This window comes from Helicoverpa armigera, chromosome 24, assembly GCF_030705265.1.
Source record: "Helicoverpa armigera isolate CAAS_96S chromosome 24, ASM3070526v1, whole genome shotgun sequence".
In the NCBI taxonomy this organism is placed as follows: Eukaryota; Metazoa; Arthropoda; class Insecta; order Lepidoptera; family Noctuidae; genus Helicoverpa; species Helicoverpa armigera.
In genome coordinates this window covers 6491334-6514086 of record NC_087143.1, presented here as the reverse complement: position 1 = coordinate 6514086, position 22753 = coordinate 6491334, and the positions used below count along the sequence as shown (strand labels likewise).

At 36.8% G+C, this 22753-nt stretch overlaps 1 protein-coding gene across 1 annotated transcript in view; it reads right to left on the bottom strand.

The window, feature by feature from the left end:
* Positions 1 to 269: 269 nt before the first annotated feature.
* Positions 270 to 22753, bottom strand: part of LOC110382302 (photoreceptor-specific nuclear receptor) — a 48920-nt gene continuing 26436 nt past the window's right edge. The window contains exons 6-12 of the mRNA XM_064041066.1: positions 16920 to 17034; positions 4550 to 4698; positions 4087 to 4177; positions 3538 to 3646; positions 3023 to 3137; positions 2405 to 2524; positions 270 to 1939 (exon numbers count right to left, since the gene is read on the bottom strand). Of these exons, the coding sequence (XP_063897136.1) occupies positions 1701 to 1939; positions 2405 to 2524; positions 3023 to 3137; positions 3538 to 3646; positions 4087 to 4177; positions 4550 to 4698; positions 16920 to 17034 (938 nt within the window). The 3' untranslated portion in view covers positions 270 to 1700. The remainder of the gene's footprint in view (positions 1940 to 2404; positions 2525 to 3022; positions 3138 to 3537; positions 3647 to 4086; positions 4178 to 4549; positions 4699 to 16919; positions 17035 to 22753) is intronic.

Here is a 22753-nt window from a genome sequence, read left to right as displayed (position 1 = left end):
AAACTCAAACTGTTCGCATGTAAGGAGATTAGCTAACTGCGCAGGACATATAGTGCACGAGCATTTGCTTGGACGCAGGTGCACTCTTCCTTCGCTCTCATAGCTTATGGGACGGTATCTGACATCGACCTGAGAAAGAGGCCTGGAGCATTTCTTAATAAATAGTAGCTAAATTCTTCAACAAAAAATATTAACAATAAAAAAATCCGACACAACAAAAACACACTGTACAAAAAGCAGCGTGTGCAAAAATGCATTTTATAGTGATTTTCTTTTTTTGAGAAAACTAATTGATAGAAGTCGTTTTCTATAGTAGTAGCCTTGTGTGTGAAATCGCAGGAATAAATTAATTTGTGCAAAAATGCATTTCGGAGGTGTAAATCGCTTCTTTATCGCCACTCTTTAAGTGTGACTTAACCATTACCTGGTGATGTCATTATTATGACAAAATAAACAGTTGATGAGACAAACAAATACGTCATATTTCTTACAGTGAATAAAATGGCCTGATGTTAAGTAGGTAGGTACAGTAGACCGCACATCAGTGGTAACTGTCATGCACCTTAACTCAATAGCAATAAGTACGATTTTCCTATAAAACTGTTACCACTGACCTGAAGTTGACTGTACTTGTGAATAAAATATTGAAGGATAAAATAACGTCATGACTTAATTAATTAGTCATTTTACATATATATTTGTTGCATAATATTATTGTGTTTAAGCTTAATTAATTAATTGTTGTTATTCCCTTGTATTGTTTTTATTATTGAAATGTTTAATGTGGATTTCAGACAGTCATGCTGATTTCCAATATTTTAATTATTGAGAAATTTTATTGACTTGCTATTTATTATGAGAAGTAAAGCTACTCAATATACAACTAGGTATATATTATATAATAACTACAAGTAAGTACATAACTATAAAACACTTAAATAATACTTACTTATGTATATCTAACTCAGATTCCTTTAAACCGAGGCCTTTCGCTATTCGTTTTACAATATAAAATAATTATATTTACATCTTACACATTAACGCTAAAAGCAACATAATTTATTTATCAAAGACTTTGGATTTTTTATTTAATAATTTTTGGATTGTAAATGAAATGTGCAGAATCCGCATTGCAGAGTTATGAATTGGAAATGCAGACTAGATGAATTACGTTTCTTACGATAAAATATGTACACTTTGACTGAACTTTTGTGAAGGAATGCATTATAGTATCTTTTTTATATTTTTTATAACTACGGTTATAAATCAGCTTGTTTTACATTCAAAATTACAGAAAGGAACAATGCTTTATTTTATTTCTACGTGTCTAAAAACTTATGGTATCCCCTTAATATTATATTTGATGCTCAGTAATGTCTTAAATATTATTATTTTTAACTATTATACATCAAAAGCTTTTCAATTGCACTAAAGCATATTTACAGTAATTGCTCTATCAGCTACACGGACTACCTATTAGTAAAATGCTGTTATTAATAGCATCTTGAAATTATAAGCTTTTCTTTTTGGTTATACATTCAGACTTATTTTACATAATTGCTTATAATTACCTAAGCCATGATCATATATTAAATAAAAAAAAAACAAACAAAAACATAATATGTAACCAAATCTGCAGAGTTTACGTAACAGAATTACAAATGCAGAGTTTAACCAACGGAATCACAACTGCAGAGTTTTCAATTCTTATACATATCAGCTAGCACTTTTTCCATAGGCGTTTGTCCGATGGTTTTAGCGAAAAATTCTCTTTCTAATTGCTGAGGGGTTACTGCACGGAGAAGAGGTAGTAATAATAGGAGTCGGCCGAACCTTGCAGGGGCGGTCCCGTGGGCTGTGCGGGCGTGGGTCATTAGCATCACTTGAGCTTGGTCTTGTAGGTTCTCGATTTGTAGGGGGTCTTTGAGACCTCGGGTTTCTGAAAGGTAGGTTAATCTGGTTATTTAATGCAGAGATTTCGAATGAGAGAGGTTTTTTGATAAGTTTGAGAGAATTTCGAATGAGTATTCTGTTATATTACAAAGTTATGGTGATATAAGCAATAACAATTTTTTTTTACTGAAAACCGCATCCAAATTGCTTCAGTCAAACGCGAGATAATCGCGGACAAACATACATACATACAAACAATCAAACTGAGAACATCCTTTTTTTGAAGTCGGTTAAAACGGTCAGTGTTTTGTGTTAATGGAACTATAGTTATATCTAGTTGAGGGAGTTATTTAGAGACGTTATTATTGCAAACATTATCAGAGCGATTTGAAGTAAGTCGGCGAAATAGAGCCATGTATATTTTTATTTCTTTCTAAGTATGTAATCTTAGTTTTATGTAATCTTATTCATATTATGTAATCTTAGCTTTACAACATAAAAGTTAACTTACCAGATTTAAACAGCACAATAGCCTTCATGCACGCAAACTCAGCAGGATCGACCAACACAGTTCTGTATCTGGCGAGCACTTCGCGCAGACGGCGCAGAGTCGCCGAGTCCACGCCCGTCTCTGCAAAACCATTTATAGTGATGCAATGTAGGCGGAGAAGAATTCTTTCTGTGTACAAAATTAGCACGTGAGTTGGGGATGCAGAGTTTTTTGGAGACACGCTGCAGGTTTAGTAATCCATTTATGTACATACAGTTAAATGGGACTGATATGTGTTCGAAAATGTGCAGATATCAATTTTATTCAATTTAGATCATTTTACTATTTATTGAAACTTTGGAAGTGCCAATGTGCAAAGCAAAGTCAATATTTATTATTTTATAAGTTAATAAAATTGATTACTGATAGATAATATTTAACTTATGTGTAAGAATTAGTATACATTTTTCTTGTGTCAAGTATTTTCACTTCCAAATCCATAAAAAGTGTCAAAAATCAACTAAAGTTATCATATTCCTCTATAACAAGAACAAAAAACCTAAACATAAAAGTAGAAGTGAAACTGCAGAGTAGAATTGAAACTGCAGAGTTGAACTGACACTGCAGAGTAGAATTTACCTTGCTCGATCTGATCGCTGCCGAAGAGCGCTGCGCAGGCGGCGTCGAGCGGCAAACACCACTGTATGGCGTTCAGCAGGAATAGTTCTGACCAAGCTTCTTCTAGTAGGATTACCTGGAATTTTGAAATGTAGTTTGATGATTTGATTTGCATATTCATAGTGTTTTTCAGACATTTTTATTTAAGTGGTGCATGGTTACTTACCACCACTTAAATCCCTCGTGGCTACTTACGACGAATAATCTATACTAATATTATTTTGCGATTTTTTTTATATTTGGACGCGCTAATCTCAGACCGATTTGAAAATTCTTACTTTACTTTAGACGTTTCCATGATTCCTACTCCTAGAATACAGACGATTTTTATCCACACAGTACCCATATGGCACTAATAGTTGATTCTTTTCATTTGTTGTTTGTTCATCTTCACGAAAACACGGTTAATTTTAAACGGCTGGATAAGCTCTTTCGCTGAAACTTCGTATAATAATATGAGCTTCGTATAATATTACCTGATCTCTAAAAGCGAGGCTGGCAAAGGAAGGCAGATTCTTCGCCCACTTGACAGCCATGAACAGCAGGCGTGCTGCAGACTCCGCTGCGCTCTCTACACCTAACGGCCTGAAAGTAAATAATATTAATAAGTAGGTTATTGAATAGATAATAATATTAAGATGCAAACAGTAACTGTGTCTGCCAGTTGCGCATTCACGCTAAAACTGAAGCGAAATGAAATAAAGTCATATACAAAATACCGTTTACCTCTATCGATAAATGTATCTTTATCTCCAATTTAAAAATATATGTAGTAGTATCTGCGAAACGATAATTTTCTTCTTTATTTTTATTAAAGTGGTACTCCCGGGACAAGGGTAAAGCCGCGAAGGACAGCCAGTCATGATTATAGAGAAAGAGAACAGATGCATTGATCGCTACTAGTTTGAGCTTTGGCTACGATTGGCTACATTATGTTTAATGCTTTTTTTCGTATAGTAATAAATACGTTGTAAATACTTTGTATTCCATCGTTTAGAAACACTGATATCGTATCTGGCCTTTACCTGTATGATGCACAGTTCTGTTGGTAGTTCATGGCAGCTGGAGGCGAGTATGAAGTGGAATCCTCTTCGTTTGTAACGTCGATACTGTCATCTGGAATTTGTTGTTTTAATGTAGATTGTATTTGAATACTTTTGCGTAGAAGGTAGGTATTAAATCAGCTACGATCGACGTAGGAACAGCCGCTAGAAGTGTGTTTGAAGGTAATAGAAGCTAGAAAGTTCGACTACCAGTCCTACCCAGGGATAAGTATCGGGTTGCCCGCATAAGTGGGTTGAGGAGGTCAGATAGGACAGTAGCTCCTTGTAAAACATTAGTACACAGCTGCATCCGGTTAAGACTGGAAGCCGATCCCAACGCAGTTGGGAAAAGTCGCAGACTTGTAGGTAATTACTGACTGAACATTTTCGGCTTCTCTGTAAAGGCAAATTATTCAAATTCTATAAGCTTCATAAACAACTTTACCATCACTATCACTATGCACGTGGTTATCATCGTTGTGCTGCGACGAGTCGGGTTGTGGCTGCGCCGGCGGCGGTGGGAGAGGCGCGTAGTGGGGGGATAGTAGTGGATAGCGCGCCGGGGATAGAGCCATGGCGAGGGATACTGGTGGCCTGTTAACAAATAGACGGAGTTATGCATGATTAAGTGACAAGTTTTTTCTTTACTGATTGAAGAAACAGCTTTCAAAATTGTACCCAAATCAGTTTATCCGTTTAAGAGCTATAGATAGCAAGGGTAGTAGTCAAACTTCGACACGGATTTTAAAAGAAGGTTGCTCAAATCAGATCTGGTTATTTGAAAAGTTTTTTTGAGAAATTGGTAAATTGGTTGTCGGCTAAAAGATAAAGATACAGGTAGTTAAAAAAGTAACTCCAATCCTAAATTTTACTAATAGATACATGGCAGCAAATGAGCCGAAAAACAGTAAGTATTTTGATCAATATTTCCTTCCTACTGTAGAATCAAAAGTTTTTGCTCATACATAACTAGAGATAGAGGTATGAGAACTACACAGCAGGATTTCTTGGATTGATTTTTTCAACCTTTTGCTATTTTCATTGTTCAAGGTTTTATTACCTTTAATGTCACAAAGATTATAGAAATCAGGCCAATATAAATAGCAGGTACTTAGGGAGCGCGTTAATTCACCTTTGACATCGCCTACGGTAGAACATCCCTCACGTTATATTTATGGGTTAACTATTATTAACTGGTCTCTGACGTCAAGGATATTAATAAATGGTGTTCTGTTTCCATAAAATGTGTGAAATTAATATAAGTATATATGTGTGTAGCTTGTTTATTCTGAAACTTCTTATATTCTCTTAAATAGTTAGGGAGAATCTATTAATTTTAATTGACATTATGGCCTTCGTGCTGTCTTAAATTAATGCAATATTCAGTCAGTATTGCTTGGTCAAAAGACTTATTGATTCTGTTAGTTAATTGTACTCCTAAGCGTGACAATTAAATGCCCATACAAAAGGGCTGCAGCCTAACACTTTTCATATACTTTAGACATCGGTAAACCGTCATGATCTATCTCTGAATGACGCAACTTATCCGTTATCTACCTAGTGCGAACGAGTTAATGTCAGGAACCAGCGGCGGCCCTAGCCATTGCGAGGCTACGTGCGGCAGGTCTATGCGAGGTGCCCTTTGTCCTATGTGAAAAGTCTGTTGTGAGCTAGGAGTTATTTTCTTGTTAATAAAAGGACTTACAAGCGGCGCTACCTTCTAGGTTCGGCTAAAAAGGATGAAAAAAATTAAAGAAGTGGAAAATAAAGCATCCGCGAGCGTAGCGAGCGCAAAAAGTTTTGAGCTTTGGGTCACTAAAGCACCTAAACTTGTATATTAAAGAACGGTGCAAGGTTTAGTCGCGAGCGCAGCGAGCGCGAAATTTTTTGAGTTTTGGGACATAAAAGTACTCTAATCATGTTAGAATGAACGGTATTGACAAGCGAACAGCCGCGAGCGTAGCGAGCGCGAAAATTTTTGAGTTTTGAGACATAAAAGTACTCCAATCATGTTAGAATGAACGGTACTGACAAGCGAACAGCCGCGAGCGTAGCGAGCGCGAAAATTTTTAGTTTTGGGACATAAAAGTCCTCTAATCATGTTAGAATGATCGGTACTCACAAGCTAACAGCCGCGAGCGAAGCGAGCGCGAAAATTTTTGAATTTTGGGACATAAAAGTACTCTAATCATGTACGGACGAACGTACATTTATTTTATATACATAATTTAATCTTGATGACATCGCATAGCATTGTTCATGCGCGACCTACATTTTATATTACTTTATTTTATGTTAATTTTGTATGATCAGTGAATTAAAGACACTCGCTAATAAAGGTCGTTTCCTCTTGACAACACCCACCTCTGATTAGCTGACATCATCTCATCGCGAGATTGACATCTTATGTATCGTGGTCACACAACCCGTACATTTTGGTCCTTCGAGCCGGATCTGCAAGTGGAAGGTTATTGATATGCTTGTAATGAGCAGTATCAAATGAATTGTTCGGCAAATGATTAATCATTTTTGGCATAATCAGAACATCAGTATTAAATGTATAATCGTCATGAATCGATTTGCACTGAAGGTTAATTTTCCCTTTACATTTGTTTGATAAAGTACCGACGCCAGAGATCGTACCGTCAAAGTGACGTCTGGGTAATCCTAGTCTTTGTGCCGCATTCTCTGTAATCAAGGATATTTGTGAACCCTGGTCGAGAAGCGCTGTCAATTTAATATATTGTCCGTCTTTGCATAACACATGCATTTGAACCGATGGGAGTAATATCTCGTTACTGATGTCCGCTAAGTGATGAACAGTTTGCTGACGCATCTGTTGCTGTTTTCTTGGTGTGAATAGCTTGGTAGAATTTGAGGTCACATCGGGGTTGACGCATGCTTCATGCAATAATGTATTGTGTGCTGCGTTGCATTCTTTACAGCGTTTTGTGGAATTGCAGATATTTTTTTCGTGCACAAATAAACAATTTTTGCACACATTATATTTCGAAACTGTTGCCAATTTAACTTCTGGTGACATAGATTCAAATTTGCTGCATTGGTATAACGCATGGTTGGTATTGCACAATACACAATGAAATACGCTAGATGTTCTAGTAAATGCTGTTTTCTTCCCAGGCACATATGATGATTTTTCCTTGTAAGCAAATGATTTAGAATAACCTGGGTTATTCATTGTTGATGTGTTCTTGTCATGTTTCTTTACAGGTTCCAAGGCTGTAAATTTAGCCTCTAAGAATGCAATAGCTTCCTCAAATACTGGTAATTTACGAGGTTCTTTCCTACTTTCCATGTAATCGCTGTATGTGTGCGTGTCAAACTTTTTTATCAGCAGATGAACCAGGATAGGATCCCACGTCGTGGTGTCAATTCCTAAATTATGGATGGCGTGAATGCATTCCATAGTAGTATCATGTAATCTTCTCAACTCGTAAGAATTTTGTTTCTGTATATTAGGTTGATTAAGAAATATTTCAATTTGTTTGGTGAATAAAATTTGCTGATTGTTATATCTGTGGTTGAGAATTTCCCAAGCGGTGTCATAATTTTCGGCTGATACATGTAGATGTTGCACTAAACGTTCAGCTTCTCCCTTTAGTTTACCCTTAAGATGTTGCATCTTCTGAGCCTTTGTTAGTAGCTTATTGTCATGTATACCACCTTTAAACAGGTCGAGAAAGGTAGGCCATTGATTGTAATTTCCCGTGAAGACAGGTACCTCCAACTGTGGGGTAGAATGTTGCAGATGTATAGCGGACGACAGCTTGTTGCTTAATTCCCGTTTACTCTTTTTAAATTTGGTTTCGTACTCAGTATATTCCTTTTCATAGAACATATCTGACCCTTCAACTATGTTGTCAATTTTCCAATGCAGAGTGTCAATGTTATTCCATCTCAATTGCAGATCCGGAATTTAACATATCGAAGCCGATTGACGTTTTATTAGATGCAAAAATATATTCAGAAATAATAATGAATGGACTCGTAAAAGGTTCTCCACAAGAACCCATTGCACAGCAGACAAAAATGGGGTGGATTCTATCAGGAAATATTACACCATCATTTAATTGTCATGTCGTCATTAATAACATAGAAGACATTGCCAATTATTGGGAGATAGAAGACATTCCATCTGACACTGAAGTGAAAAATCTTACGCAGCAAGATCGATTCTGCGAAAATTTATTCATGACAACAACACGACGTTTACCTAGTGGAAGATATGAAGTGAGGTTGCCAATGAAGGAAGGGTTTGAAAGTAAGCTGGGAGATAGCAAACCACAAGCAGTGGCTCAGTTCAAACAGCAGGAAAAGAGGTTCCAAAACGATGACACTTTATATGACAATTATAAACGATTTATCGACGAGTATATTAATATGGGTCACATGAAGAAGTGTGTTACTAAGACAAAAGTAAGCTGCATACTTCCACATCATGGAGTGATTAAAAATGACTCTACTACAACGAAGCTTAGAGTTGTATTTAATGGGTCGAGCAAAACTACATCAGGGTTCAGTCTGAATGATCTGATGGAATGTGGTCCGAAGCTCCAACAAGATATCCTGTCTCTTCTTCTGAGATGGCGAATATATAAAATTGCATTCACGGCAGACTGCGAAAAATGTATCGTATGGTGATGCTTCAAGAAGACCAGCAGCATCTGCAAAAAATTGTCTGGCGGGACCAACTAATGAAACCGCTGGAAGAATATCAACTGTGTACAGTAACCTATGGTACAAAAGCAGCGCCATATTTAGCAATGAGGACGATAAAACAGTTAGCAAGTGATGACGCACAGAAATATCCCCTTGCAGGCAAAATTTTGGAAAATGACCTATTTGTTGATGACCTAGTTAGTGGCGCTCATACCATAGAGCAGGCTAAAAATATACAAGCGGAAGTAATTGACATGTTGAAAGGAGCAGGATTTAACTTAAGAAAATGGTCGAGTAACACGCCGGAGTTACTAATGCATTTGACAGAACACCAATTAAATCCATCGGTATTGGACTTCAAGAACGCTGACTCTACTAAAACACTTGGACTTAGATGGAATCCGGTTACCGACACATTTACATATCAAAACAAAATAGATCGCGCAACCGAGACATACACTAAACGTACTATGTTATCTGATATATCGAAGATTTTTGACCCACTTGGTTGGTTATCGCCTGTCACATTGAAAGCAAAGCTCATATTTCAACGCGTGTGGTCCACCGAAATAGGCTGGAATGATACAGTTCCTCAAGAAATCCAGGAAGAGTGGAAGTTACTGAGGGATGACTTGGACAATATCAACTACCTTCAGATACCGAGATGGATTGGTACAACAGAAACTGACATCGAAATACATGGATTTTGTGATGCTTCAGAAAAGGCATACGCATGTGTTATTTATGCCAAAACCCGACATGAGTTTCAACAGACAACAATACAACTTATAGCAGCTAAAACAAAATTAGCGCCTGCCAAGAAGAAACTGACATTACCACGGCTAGAACTTTGTGGAGCCCTACTATTGACAAAACTTGTTGCAAAGGTCTTACAAACTTTTGCAATCAATAAAATTCATGCACAGACTTATGCTTGGACAGATTCCATGGTGGTGATTGGATGGTTGCATGGGAATCCGTCACGTTGGAATGTGTTCGTGGCAAATCGTACACAACAAATTACAGCCGTTATTCCCGCAGTACAGTGGAGACATACAAAATCATCTGACAATGCAGCAGACTGTGCAACTAGAGGCCTTACCCCGTCCCAGCTGAGAGAGCACTCATTGTGGTGGAAGGGACCTACGTGGCTAAAGGATGACGTTAAAGAAAATACTCTAAATATAGAAGACCCGGAGATTGAAATCAAAAGAAATCCCCAAGTAATGACTACACAATTAAAATATGAAGTTATTGAAAACATATTAGAAAAATACAGTTCTATTACTCATGCGGCACGTGTCTTGTCTTGGGTATCGCGTTTCATAACAAATACTCGGTATCGTATAACTAAAAGGCAAGGTATGAGTCACCAACAATTAACGACAATAATTACCTGACATCGTCTGAAATAGAAAATGCATATAACATACTTATTCGGATGACACAAGTTAAAGAGTACCATGATGACATTGCACAAATACAACGAACAGGATCGGTAAAAAGCAGTAGTAGTCTACTTAAACTGAGTCCGTTTTTGGATAAGAAAGGTATTTTGAGAGTTGGTGGGAGACTGGAATATTCAAACTTGACAAACGACACCAAACATCCCATCATACTTCCGAAAACATCAAGACTGACAGAATTACTTATTAACCAGGCACATAAAACGACACTTCATGGAGGTCCTAGACTTACCTTGATGTATTTACGACAGAAGTTTTGGATTATAAGCGGATATGTAACAGTCAAAAAACATATTCGTCGTTGTATAACGTGTTGTAGATTTAGTAACGTACAAAAAAATCAATTGATGGCGAATCTACCAGAACCTCGAGTGACACCTTCACGTCCGTTTACTCACACGGGTGTTGACTTCACTGGACACGTGGATGTGAAAGCGAATAAAGGCAGAGGGATAAAAATGACAAAAGGATACATCGCAGTGTTTGTGTGCTTTGCAACCAAAGCTGTACATTTGGAGCTCGTATCTGACTTGAGCACTCCAACATTCCTCGCCGCCTTTAAGAGGATGTGTTCTAGAAGAGGCGTTCCTAAACATGTTTATAGTGACAATGGGACGAATTTTGTTGGAGCTTCCCGTGTCATCAAGAAAGAATATCAAGAAGCCTTACAGATGATCAATGAACACTTTTTAAATGACATAGCTGACATGAACATAACTTGGCACTTCAACTCACCTGCGTGGCCTAGTGCAGGTGGGTTGTGGGAAGCTGCCGTAAAAAGTATGAAGCATCACCTTAAAAGAGTTCTAGGAGAACAAAAATTGACGTATGAGGAATTTTCGACACTTTTGACTCAGATCGAAGCTTGTTTAAATTCGAGACCTCTCTACGCTATGACAGAAAATCCAGAAGATGAATATCTTACACCAGGACATTTTTTAACTGGTGGAAACATTTTGTCTTCACCCCTGACAGTTTATGATGCATGCGGAATAAAAACAAGATGGCAATTAACAGAACATATGCATCAACAATTCTGGAAAAAATGGTCTTCAGACTATTTACAACAATTGCAATCAAGATACAAATGGAATATTCCTAAGAAGGCCCCTTGCATCAATGATATAGTGCTCATAAAAGAAGACAACTTGCCACCTTCAAAATGGGTTCTCGGGCGAATAATGGAATTGCATCCCGGAAAAGATGGTTATGTGCGAGTGGTGACTGTAAAAACAAAATCAGGCACAGTGAAAAGGCCAATTATTAAATTATCATCTCTTCCCGTACAGGAAGACGAGACGATATGTAAATCTGACAACACTCAAGAATCTGACAACACTCAAGAATCTGACAAAATAAAACCAAGAGCTGCGAGAAGAATCAAGCGGAACTTTCTCGCAACCACTCTTCTATTACTGCTCACATTCGTAACTCCCTCTCCAACAAACAGTACACGTGACGTCATTGCACAATTCGAACTCTCTGTATTTTGACAAAATTGCTGACATAAATATTGTACAAGACCAATGGAAAATGGTGGTTTTCTATAATATGACCTCCTATTGGCAGAGCATTGTCGACATAGAGTCTTTCCTTCGGCAAATAAACAAATCGTGTAGAGAGGAACCTATGCTCACATCTATTGCAGCACAGTTGTACCATCAGTTGGAAGAAATAACACATCGTAACAATTTATTGACGAACATACAAACGTCGAGGAAGAAAAGAGGTCTGATTAATGGAGTTGGGTATGTTGCAAATAGTTTATTTGGAGTCTTGGATGAAAGATTTGCCAAAAGGTATGAAAAAGACATCAAACTTATACAAATTAGAGAAGATCATTTATTTTCGTTATTCAAAAATCAGACGTCAATAATGGAAGCAGAAAACAACATCATAAAAAGAAATGAAGCTGTAATGAATAAAAACTTTATCGCTATCACTGAACATATGCAACGTATCACATCTGACATGCACCAGTTTCGAAACGAGATTCAAACCACGGTACAAAAAGTTTCCTTGTTGACAGCACTCATGTCGGCTAATATTATAATTTCCCACATACAACGTTTACAGGATGACTTAATAGATACCGTAACTGACATTTACCATGGCAGAATAAATTCACATTTACTGTCTCCGGATCAGATTCAGCAACAACTCACCATAATCGCCAGTCAAATACACGGCGAACTCAAAATACCAGGGACTAACAGCAAAGAGTTATATGGACTAATGCAAATCAAAGCGAGGGTGACAAGCAAACTTTTGCTAATGGAAATCAGAATTCCTCTCTTGAACCATGATAAATTTGAACTTGACAGAATCATCACTATTCCACTGCAAAAAGGAACCAGTACTGTGTATACTCAAACTGAATCAAAATACATCGCAGTCAATGTTAATAAGGATACAGTTATACCCATGACAGAACAAGACGTACAATCGTGCGCCATGCGTGCTGAAAATGAATTTATCTGTTCATTAAATCATCCCATTTACACATTAAAAATGGGAGAATCCATTTGTAAAATCAAATATACACAAAATAGTGACAATAAGTACTGTCATACTGAAATCAAGGAATGCACATACAACTGGATCAAATTACACACCCGAGACTCGTGGCTATTCTCGTGTTGCGAGGAATGCTCAGTCCGCATTTTATGCCCAGACGGCCTAGTGACTAAACAATTAATTGGTAGTGGGGTCATTACCATCGGGCAAGGTTGTGTTTTGAAAGGTGATATGTTTACAATACATAGTCATCATAACTATATGAATCAGATGTTCATTCAACCCACTGTGGAAAGACTTCCGAACATATCTCAATTAAACAACATTTTGAATACATCTGTAACTCCACAAGACATCATTCAGATTACCAACCACACGGCAGAATTCCATGAAATAAAGCGACAGATTTCCAATTTGAAGAAACAAAAATTGGAAGAAAGCCCACTAGATGATACTCCGCATTACTATATAATTTACGGCATCTTGGGTACTGTACTTCTGATCGTTCTTATTGTCATGGGGTACAAAGTGAACCAATGGCGAATCAATACACAGACACGGAAACCTTCAGGTGACACCATATCAGTTCCTGAGCCTGGGGTCGGAGTAGCAGCATCGATGACAAGACAGGAGAGTGATGTGAATATCAGGGTGACCAGAGATCAGCCGATCTCATCTCCGGGGCAAAAGAACAACTCAAACAATAGTGAGACGTTCTCACCAGTGATGCGCAAAGCATATAGTGTGACAAGTGTGAATAAGGCTACATCGCCAACTATGAACAGAACAGTTAGCTTCAGTGTAGTTAATGATAACTAATAATAGTAACAATAGCGCCAATATTCATCAATGCACTTTACTTACATAAATACATGTGTTGTTACTTTTATACTTAATTCTTATGTAGTGTTAGACATAGTTGTACTTTTAAATTAAGTTGGTTCTCTTTTGTGTTGGCAGTATGTACGGACGAACGTACATTTATTTTATATACATAATTTAATCTTGATGACATCGCATAGCATTGTTCATGCGCGACCTACATTTTATATTACTTTATTTTATGTTAATTTTGTATGATCAGTGAATTAAAGACACTCGCTAATAAAGGTCGTTTCCTCTTGACAACACCCACCTCTGATTAGCTGACATCATCTCATCGCGAGATTGACATCTTATGTATCGTGGTCACACAACCCGTACAAATCATGTTAGAATGAACGGTACTGACAAGCGAGCGTAGCGAGCGCGAAAATTTTTGAGTTTTGGGACATAAAAGTACTCTAATCATGTTAGAATGAACGGTACTTCCGAACAGCCGCGAGCGTAGCGAGCGCGAAATTTTTTGAGTTTTGGGACATAAAAGTACTCTAATCATGTTAGAATGAACGGAACTGACAAGCGAACAGCCGCGAGCGTAGCAAGCGTGAAATTTTTTGAGTTTTGGGACATAAAAGTACTCTAAACATGTTAGAATGAACTGTACTGACAACTGAACAGCCGCGAGCGTAGCGAGCGCGAATCTTTTTAAATTGATTGTTTAAGGACTCTCAAATTAAACTCGGAATTAAGCATAAATAAAAAGAATCCGTGACTGGATCGAGAGCTAGTTGTTTTTGTTACGTTGGTGTTCCAATTTTTTTATTAAATTGAGAACTCAAAAAGTAAACGCAGAATGAATAAGAAATAAATAAAGAAAAATATTTTTTTTCTTGGACCAGATATATATACGTATTTTTTTAATATATTTTTTTTTATATTAGTGTGGGTTGTAGCGCGAGGCCCCCCCAAGCGCGAGGCCCTGTGCGATGGCACAGTTCGCACACCCCTAGGGCCGCCACTGTCAGGAACTAATGGTCCGATTTGAAACATTATTTCAGTGATGTTTCAGTGACTATTAGATACTCCATTTTTCGAGGAAAGCTTTACGCATTTTTTTATCCAGGTGAGAGAAGTAGTTCACGACCCCAAACGGAAGCTGATCTAACTAATGAATGAATAATTTATGAAGCGAAACACTAGTTAGATCAAAACACTTTTTACCTTTACCTTACGATAGATTTTCTACGTTACTTACGTTAGGTCATTACCCAACCATCATCAGCTTACACTTTTGAGCACATCAAAACCTATAAATAAGTGTAGCATTGACGTCAAGCCGGCCAGCCGTGACGATCAAGCTTCACTTGCCTATGATCAAAGGTGAACGTCGCTTGATGCCAATCGGGCGGCGGCCATCTTGGATTTCTGCTCGGTTTGACGTGTTGGGATTTAAATGGGTTGCAGTTTTGTGCTAGTATTTAAGTAGTGGAAAATAGAAAAACTAAAAATTTGGTAAATTCCTATTACCTAATTCTATAAATATGCGAAAGTAACTCAGTGACTTGCTTTCATGAGAACACTACTGAACCGATTTTGTAGGTAGTAGGTAGACAGATAGTCCCTGAGAAAAGACATGCTTTTTATCCGGGTGTGTGGGTTTTGTAGTTCCCTACTTAGAATAGCTAGTGGGGTTAGGTATATCTTGGGCTATAAAGGTGGCCTGCCTTTTAAATATTTAGAATTTCAGAGATCTAAGCATTACCTACTATTGTGTGTCTAGATGAGAATATAATGTATAGCTACTATTATGGCTTGATTTCTGAATATATTTGAGTAGTAGATATAGGCTACATGTTCTATGAAGCATGATCGTGAAAGTATTCAAAACATAATTCAGTATATTTTTTCACATAAAACTAAATACCACTTAAATACACAAATTCCCAAAACACTTTCCTCCCTCAAAAAAAAAAACGATTAATAATTCCAAACTCTCACCTTCATTCGTCCCCTTCACCATAAAAACCCATAATTTTACCATAACTATTCACGTATTAGTCTGTTTGTTATTCGAACAGGATAACGCACTAACCATGATTAGCTGTATGAATAAGAAATTCAGTTTTTATTGCTATATGGTAAAAGGTAGAGCTTTTGTTATTTTCATGGTTTTTTTTTGATAATATGGTATGGTAATGAAACTTTTATTTTATTTGGGGTAAATAGAACAGGTGAACTGGTTGCTATTTGGAAACTGTTACTGTTAGTTATTTATATTAAATTAATTTAGCGAATTTAACGCGGAGAATGGTAACAACATCAATAATGATTTGCCTAGCGAAATAGCTTTCTGCAGCTTTCAATTACCTAGCTATTTTTTTCATTGGCTTATTTTATAGGTACTAATTGTCATTTAATATTTTGCAATATAATATGGTTGACTATATTACCTATATATAATAAACAAAGTGGAAAAGAAAAAATAGGAAAGCTGATCCCACCACAATGTGAAACAGAAACAGTGTGTGTGGCAAGCATATAACACTTATAGCAATCTCATTTTTGGTTAATCGAGCTTAAATTTTAGAGACCCAGAGTTTCGCCAAGAAGCACACGGCAGTATGACTACATACCTAGTATAAAAACAAAAATATAATTTTACCAAATCGCTTTTTGCCAAAGCCTCAAAGCATCTCTGTTTGAAGTGCTAAGTGCGAGCTAGTGAATTCTAAAACAAATGAACATCACTTTTCAAACGTACAGCGATGATAGTCTTTGACTCGTCTCGCGGAAATAAAGCGAGGTGCGCTGTACAGCGATGCGGAAAACCGCTTTGTTTTAGACAAGTTTTTTGTTTAAAGCGCTTGAAGTTAGGCAAGGTACTTTTTGTTGGTTCCTTGGTGGTATGGGTAGTGAAGCTATGTGTTTAATTATTAAGGTATGGATGGTATATTGATTGTCTATTGATTTCAGAGAGTGAAAAATATTTATTCAATGTGTCCGCGAGATGGCGTTGAAGTTACATTAGTGTAAGATTTGGGAAAGTGGTTGGAAAACAAGACGCTGCATAATCCTTGAAGCAAATTCTGGCATTCGGAAAATTATTATCTTTATTAATTACAAAATACATATTATAAATTGTAAGTTCTGCACGGCTGTTGAAGTTGTACGTATGTAAGACTTACCCAAACACCCCCACAGCTACAGCAGCTTCTCTGAGCGCTCGTTCCTGATCCATGTCCCTCAGAGCCTCGGGTCTGATGGTAGCCGTGTTGCGAGGCTGGCGCTCATTCTGCACGGCTGTTGAAGTTGTACGTATGTAAGACTTACCCAAACACCCCCACAGCTACAGCAGCTTCTCTGAGCGCTCGTTCCTGATCCATGTCCCTCAGAGCCTCGGGTCTGATGGTAGCCGTGTTGCGAGGCTGGCGCTCATTCTGCACGGCTGTGGAAGAAGAAAGGGATTAAGGACCATGTAAGGTACATGAACTGAATTATGTAAACCTATTAATATTATTCCAAAGTGAAAAGTTTGTTGGCTTAGTTGCACATAACCTTACCGCATACAAAGCCATATATGGACGCCGAACCTTATGATTTTCTTATTATACCAAAAAAAAGAATCCTTTCCGTCCATACATGGCTTTGTATGCTGTAAGGGGATTTTAAGAATCTCAAGCACGAGGCCTTATATAATATTTGTAGATGTAGATACCTAACTGTACACAGTGCACTGTCTATTCATTCACTCTCATTCGATGGAATGGCTATCCATTTCGACCGGAGACAGATCAGAACCGATATTAACGTCAACTCATATGCTTGATCACCATCAATAAACATACTTCAGGAGGCTTTGTGAAAGTCGCTAAAAATCGGAAAGCCAACGGTTGAAAAATTATCAGATCCAAACTGTTATTTACTTATATCAAAAGCTGGTAGTTTTCTACAAAAATAAAATATATGGTACTCCATCAAATCGACTGCACAAGTTATGATTGATAGTGGGATCTATACAAGCCGGGGACACACGTGCGGTCTGCAAAATAAAAGACTTTCCGACATTCGCCTCCCTGGTGCAGGGCTGTCGCGCAAGATAGATGCTACCATGAAATATATTTTGAGAGCGCTTGTAGACGTCCGTTTTTTTCACCGGATAACGGACCGTGAATAAACGGCTATCCTTGTATACATATTTTTTTTACCGGATGGATGGAGTGCCGTCTACATGCGTTAGTTTTGAACTGGTAGTCAGAGATTACACACATGTGAAATGTCGAATAATAAGAAAAAAAAACTCGTATTGGCCTACTATTTGTACAAGAAGAAACAAAAAGAAATAGAAACGTAAAAGGTCATCGTGGGTGCATCCTATACATATTATTGGAAAGGGAAAAATATGGTGCATTTAAAACTCTTTTTACGCAGTTGGAAGAAGATGAAACTAAATTTTACAATTATTTTCGGATGAAGACAGAAACCTTTCAACTATTATTAACAGCCATATATGATAAAATAAGACACGAGGATACTGACATGCGTAAATCTATTTCCCCGGCAGAGAGATTAGCCGTTACGATAAGGTATGTTAAAGAGATGTTCAATTTCAAATTATAGAAAAGGGGATTGATAACCTGTATTAATTAAAGCAAAATTTAGTAGGTAGTAATTGTTTTATTATACTCAAAAAATAAATTAAGGAGTTTTAGAAAAATCGACGCAGGTAGACGGCACTCAATTAACAGAAAACAGGCAATACGTCCGGCAGCGTCAACACGCACCAATACGCTGGCATGGATGACCGCCATTTCTTACACCGGACCGGTGTCCGTCGCGCCGAGGGGAAGGGGTGGTGCATCCGGCGTAAATTGTTCGCCGGACCGATGTCCGGTGCATGTACACACATTCATTATAATTCATACACCACCGCGAATCCGGCAAAAAACACGGTCCGTTATCCGGTTAAAAAAACGGACGTCTACAAGCGCTCTTATAGTTCCTCAAAGAATGTTCATGTTCATTTATAATTATTTCAAGATAGATATTTCATTTTTGAAATCTAGCTTCAGCCAGAGGGAACCGCAGTCTTCCTCGAAATAAATGAACACTAAAATTATTTTTCAAATCAAGCCAGAAGTTCTTGATATGATATTCGACAAACAAATTCTGGTGCTTTATAATATTAGTACAGATTTGAGTTTAAACGTCTTGATGACTGTATTTCAAAAAAATAATAGGTAGTAGGTACAAATTATAGTGATACTTTTATCAGTCTGGTCAGTTTAACAGCTTCAATTGACTTTGACTTTCAATCTCGTTACAACAATATAATATTCCGTAGAATTCTTAAGGTAATCTTTTTGCTCTTCGCCCCCTCAAAGAGTGGGATTGTTCATTTCCAAGACGCAATAAAATTCTACTGGCACCAACTATCCTGGTTAGAACCTTCATACTTTTAACCAAATCCTGAACCTTTCAACATCCCAACTGCCGTGAAAAAACTACTACCGTAGGTAAATACATTTTGACAGCCCTATGTCAGTCCATCCGACGCTAGTGTTGTGAGCGAGGATAGAGTAACTTGTATTAATAGAATTATATTGTGTCGCGACAATTATGTCTGGGGCGATAATTTTGTCGCAAGTCGTAAGACGAGTTAGTGATTGTTCTTGATAAGAAATGGTCGAGTGTATTTTTTTTGTAATTCCATATTTTTACCTTCACAGGTATGTTAATTACCAGTAACAAAACGATCGTTATATTTTAAAGTTGAAGACCTTTATTCATTTGATTTCTTGGAAACTCTAATTTTAGTACGTAAACTATACATGACCAATCTGAAAGATTCATTCAGTGCTAAATAAGAGGCCTATTCAAAGACAACAGCGTTGATAAGCAATATCTGAGTTGATTTTTCATTAAACGTTTTCTCTTAAGATAAAACTATTCTATTTGGGTATTTGTGAAAAAACAGATAAGTAAATAAACTTAACCATTTACAATACCACTTAAAACGTATCACAACTCAAACCCAATATAGCGTCGCGAGACGTCGGCAATAAAAAAATAAATTGAAAAAAAAAACCTGCAATATAAATGTCAGCTACCATACCGTATCCTTGCAGTGAAGGGTGTCGCGTTTGATTTTATTGCCCTGTAGCTTTACTTACTACGTGAGTGAGACTCGTGGGTGGGGCTGGGTTTGCTTGGTAGACATAAGATAATTTTGGAGGTTTTGTTATTAAAACATCTTATATTAACCGACTTCAAACAAAAAAGGAGGTTCTCAGTTTGCCCTGTATGGATGTATGTTCGCACTTAATTATCTCCCGCTTTGCTAAACCGATTTTGATGCAGTTTTCAGCGTATTAGAAGTCGGTTTCTGATATATCATGAAAGTAGTTTTTTTTTAGTTTTTAAATTTTTATTAATCTCTAAGAATATAAAATTAAATGTCGGATACCGTATGCTAGCAGTGAAGGGTGGATTTTATTGCCCAGTAGCCTTATTTAGTACGAGAGCTGTCAGACTAGTGGGTGGAGCTGGATAGGATAATTTTTGGTCATTTGCTGTTTCAAAAATAAATATTTGTTGTATTTATTTGATTCCGTGGTACATTACACACATAGGTATGTTAGGTGGGTTGTTCTTTAAAAACTGGTCATATTGCCGACTCCCCAAAAATTCAATGTGTTTTAAATGCTGTTTTCCAAAAAACCATGTATTTATCCAAAGATAACGAAATAAATCAGTATAGTAAATTGATAGAAGATTCTATATCATATATATAGGTATATGAGTAATTCATAAGCATCATCCCCTAAACGCAAAAAGTCAAGAAACCAAAACATTCAATAGTTTCTCTCTGCCTATCCTATACCCCAGCAAGCTTGAACATATAACTAAAGCTACACAACTAGACCAACTGAAAACTGAACACGAATTAATGTTCACACACACATACACACAAACGCACACAGACACTAACCCCCACTACATCTACACTATAAATCAAATCGCCCCTCCCACATCCGGCCGCAGCCATCTTTGAGATCTCACTTCCGGTGTTGGGAACGAACGGGATAGAATGCTATAGTTTTGTGTGGGAGTGAAAGAGATGGATAGATGTTTGTGATTTTTGATTTTGTATTGGAATTTGTGTAAGCTTTGTAAAAGCGGGATCATTGAGCAGAATTCATTTTGTTTTGCTGTGATGATGTTTTTCTACTTACATAATATAGTTATTTCTAATATTTAAATGTATGTAGATATTGTACTGATATCTATCATTGTGTGTACCTATACGTATTGCCTTTAAAATGATAAGGGGTTGAGCAGAGATGTAGTGCAGGAGAAACTAAAAACTTTTCAGATGAAAATTTATAATTTCAGGGATACCAAATGTGTTTTCAGAGGTTTAAGATACTTAACTCATGACGAGCTTAACGTCAATCTGGTCTCTTTTCAGAGGATAAACATATTTTCATGACTTATGAATTTAGTTTGAGAATAAATCATGATAACGGAATTCCACAAGATGCATTTGAGTACGAGGTGCAAAGTAAAATAACAATTACTGCATTCGATTTATGAGTAAAAAAAAATGATTGATAAAACTGCTCGATAAGTCTTGATTGACCATTTTAAGAAATTATTTACGACATGAACGAAGATTATTTTCTGGTACCTCTATTTAAGTATAAATGGTAAATAGGTGGTAGTTAAATAGGACCTACACTGCAAGGGGGTTTTACAAAAAATATTAAATAAAGATATGAATAAAAAACGCAGCTGAGAATAATAGCATATTTCATTGTCATACGCAATAAAAACAAATAAGGCAATAATCCACTACACATTTGCGAAGAACAATCATAATTTAAAAATAAAACCAAAAGGATCAGGTGCGCACCAACCCTTAAATCGAAACGAACCAATAAAAGTACACCCATCTCCCTCCCTCTTACACAAAGTCATATATTACCATTTCACTTATAAACGACTTCTGTCAAACCGGCGACTTAATGGTTATTGATTTCGATTTAATGGCGAAGGGATTTGAACTTTATTTTTATGGGGAGTAGGATCAATTTCGTTTGTAAGGGTTTTTTATGTAGCCAATGGAACATGGACTGGTAAGGATAGGGCCCTTAATATAGCGATAATGTTTTGCACGTGACGGCTTTGCTTTGAATGAAAAAGTTCGTGTAAATTAGGAATAATGTACTGAGGAGATTTTAAATGGGCAGCTTAAAGTTGCAAATTAGGAATTGAAAAAGCATTTTCGAAGTTTTCAATCAAGAAATGATTTTCATTTTTATATGCTTGGACTTGAAAACACTGAAGAAATATTTCTTTAGAATTCACTTCAATGGACCAATCTAATTATTGAAAAGTGTCTCTAAGGCTGATTTGAATGAATAGTAGTGAAGGTAGGTATCTAAGTGATGATAATCTGAACGTCTACCTATGTGAGTCTACTTTAATATTAAGATGTTAATGTTCACATTACTACACAGAAATAAAAGTATATTCTATTATATTCTAAAAATGTTTTACATAACCCGAAATAAGTAAAGTACAATCCATTAACAACATAAGAAATTTCAGAACACTGCTTTAATTGTTGCTCATCATTCTGATAAATATGCTAGTCAAAACTCCTATGAGACCAAAACACTTATACTAAGCTTCCTAAGACGGCTATTATAATCCAATTATTTAATAATAAGTATAACTTTACTTAAAATACAGCCTTACTTCTAAAATCGCTGTTTCCCAAGCCACACCTTGGGCCTTTTGAATTTGGACTCCCACTTTAAAAGTTAGAAATTCAAGCCAAACAGTCGTTCCTCAGCATCCATTACAATTTAATCCTTCCCCTTTACCAATTTAAGTTGAAATTCGTTTGCACAATTTAAGGGACTTGTGACCTTCTGAGTTCGGTGGAATATTAATACAGGGTTGGATTTAGGGTTTTATGGGAGGATTAAAATCGCATTAATCAGTGTCTGTTACTGCAGATTTAACTCTCGGTATAAACAGTTAAGTGTTAGGGTACGACGGATTTCGGACTGGCGTATGCAGCGATGTTTTATAGGCTAAATATATCAGGCTGTATCGTCATTAATCTGTGGTGAGTTAGTGTTGTTGCTAAATGTGAT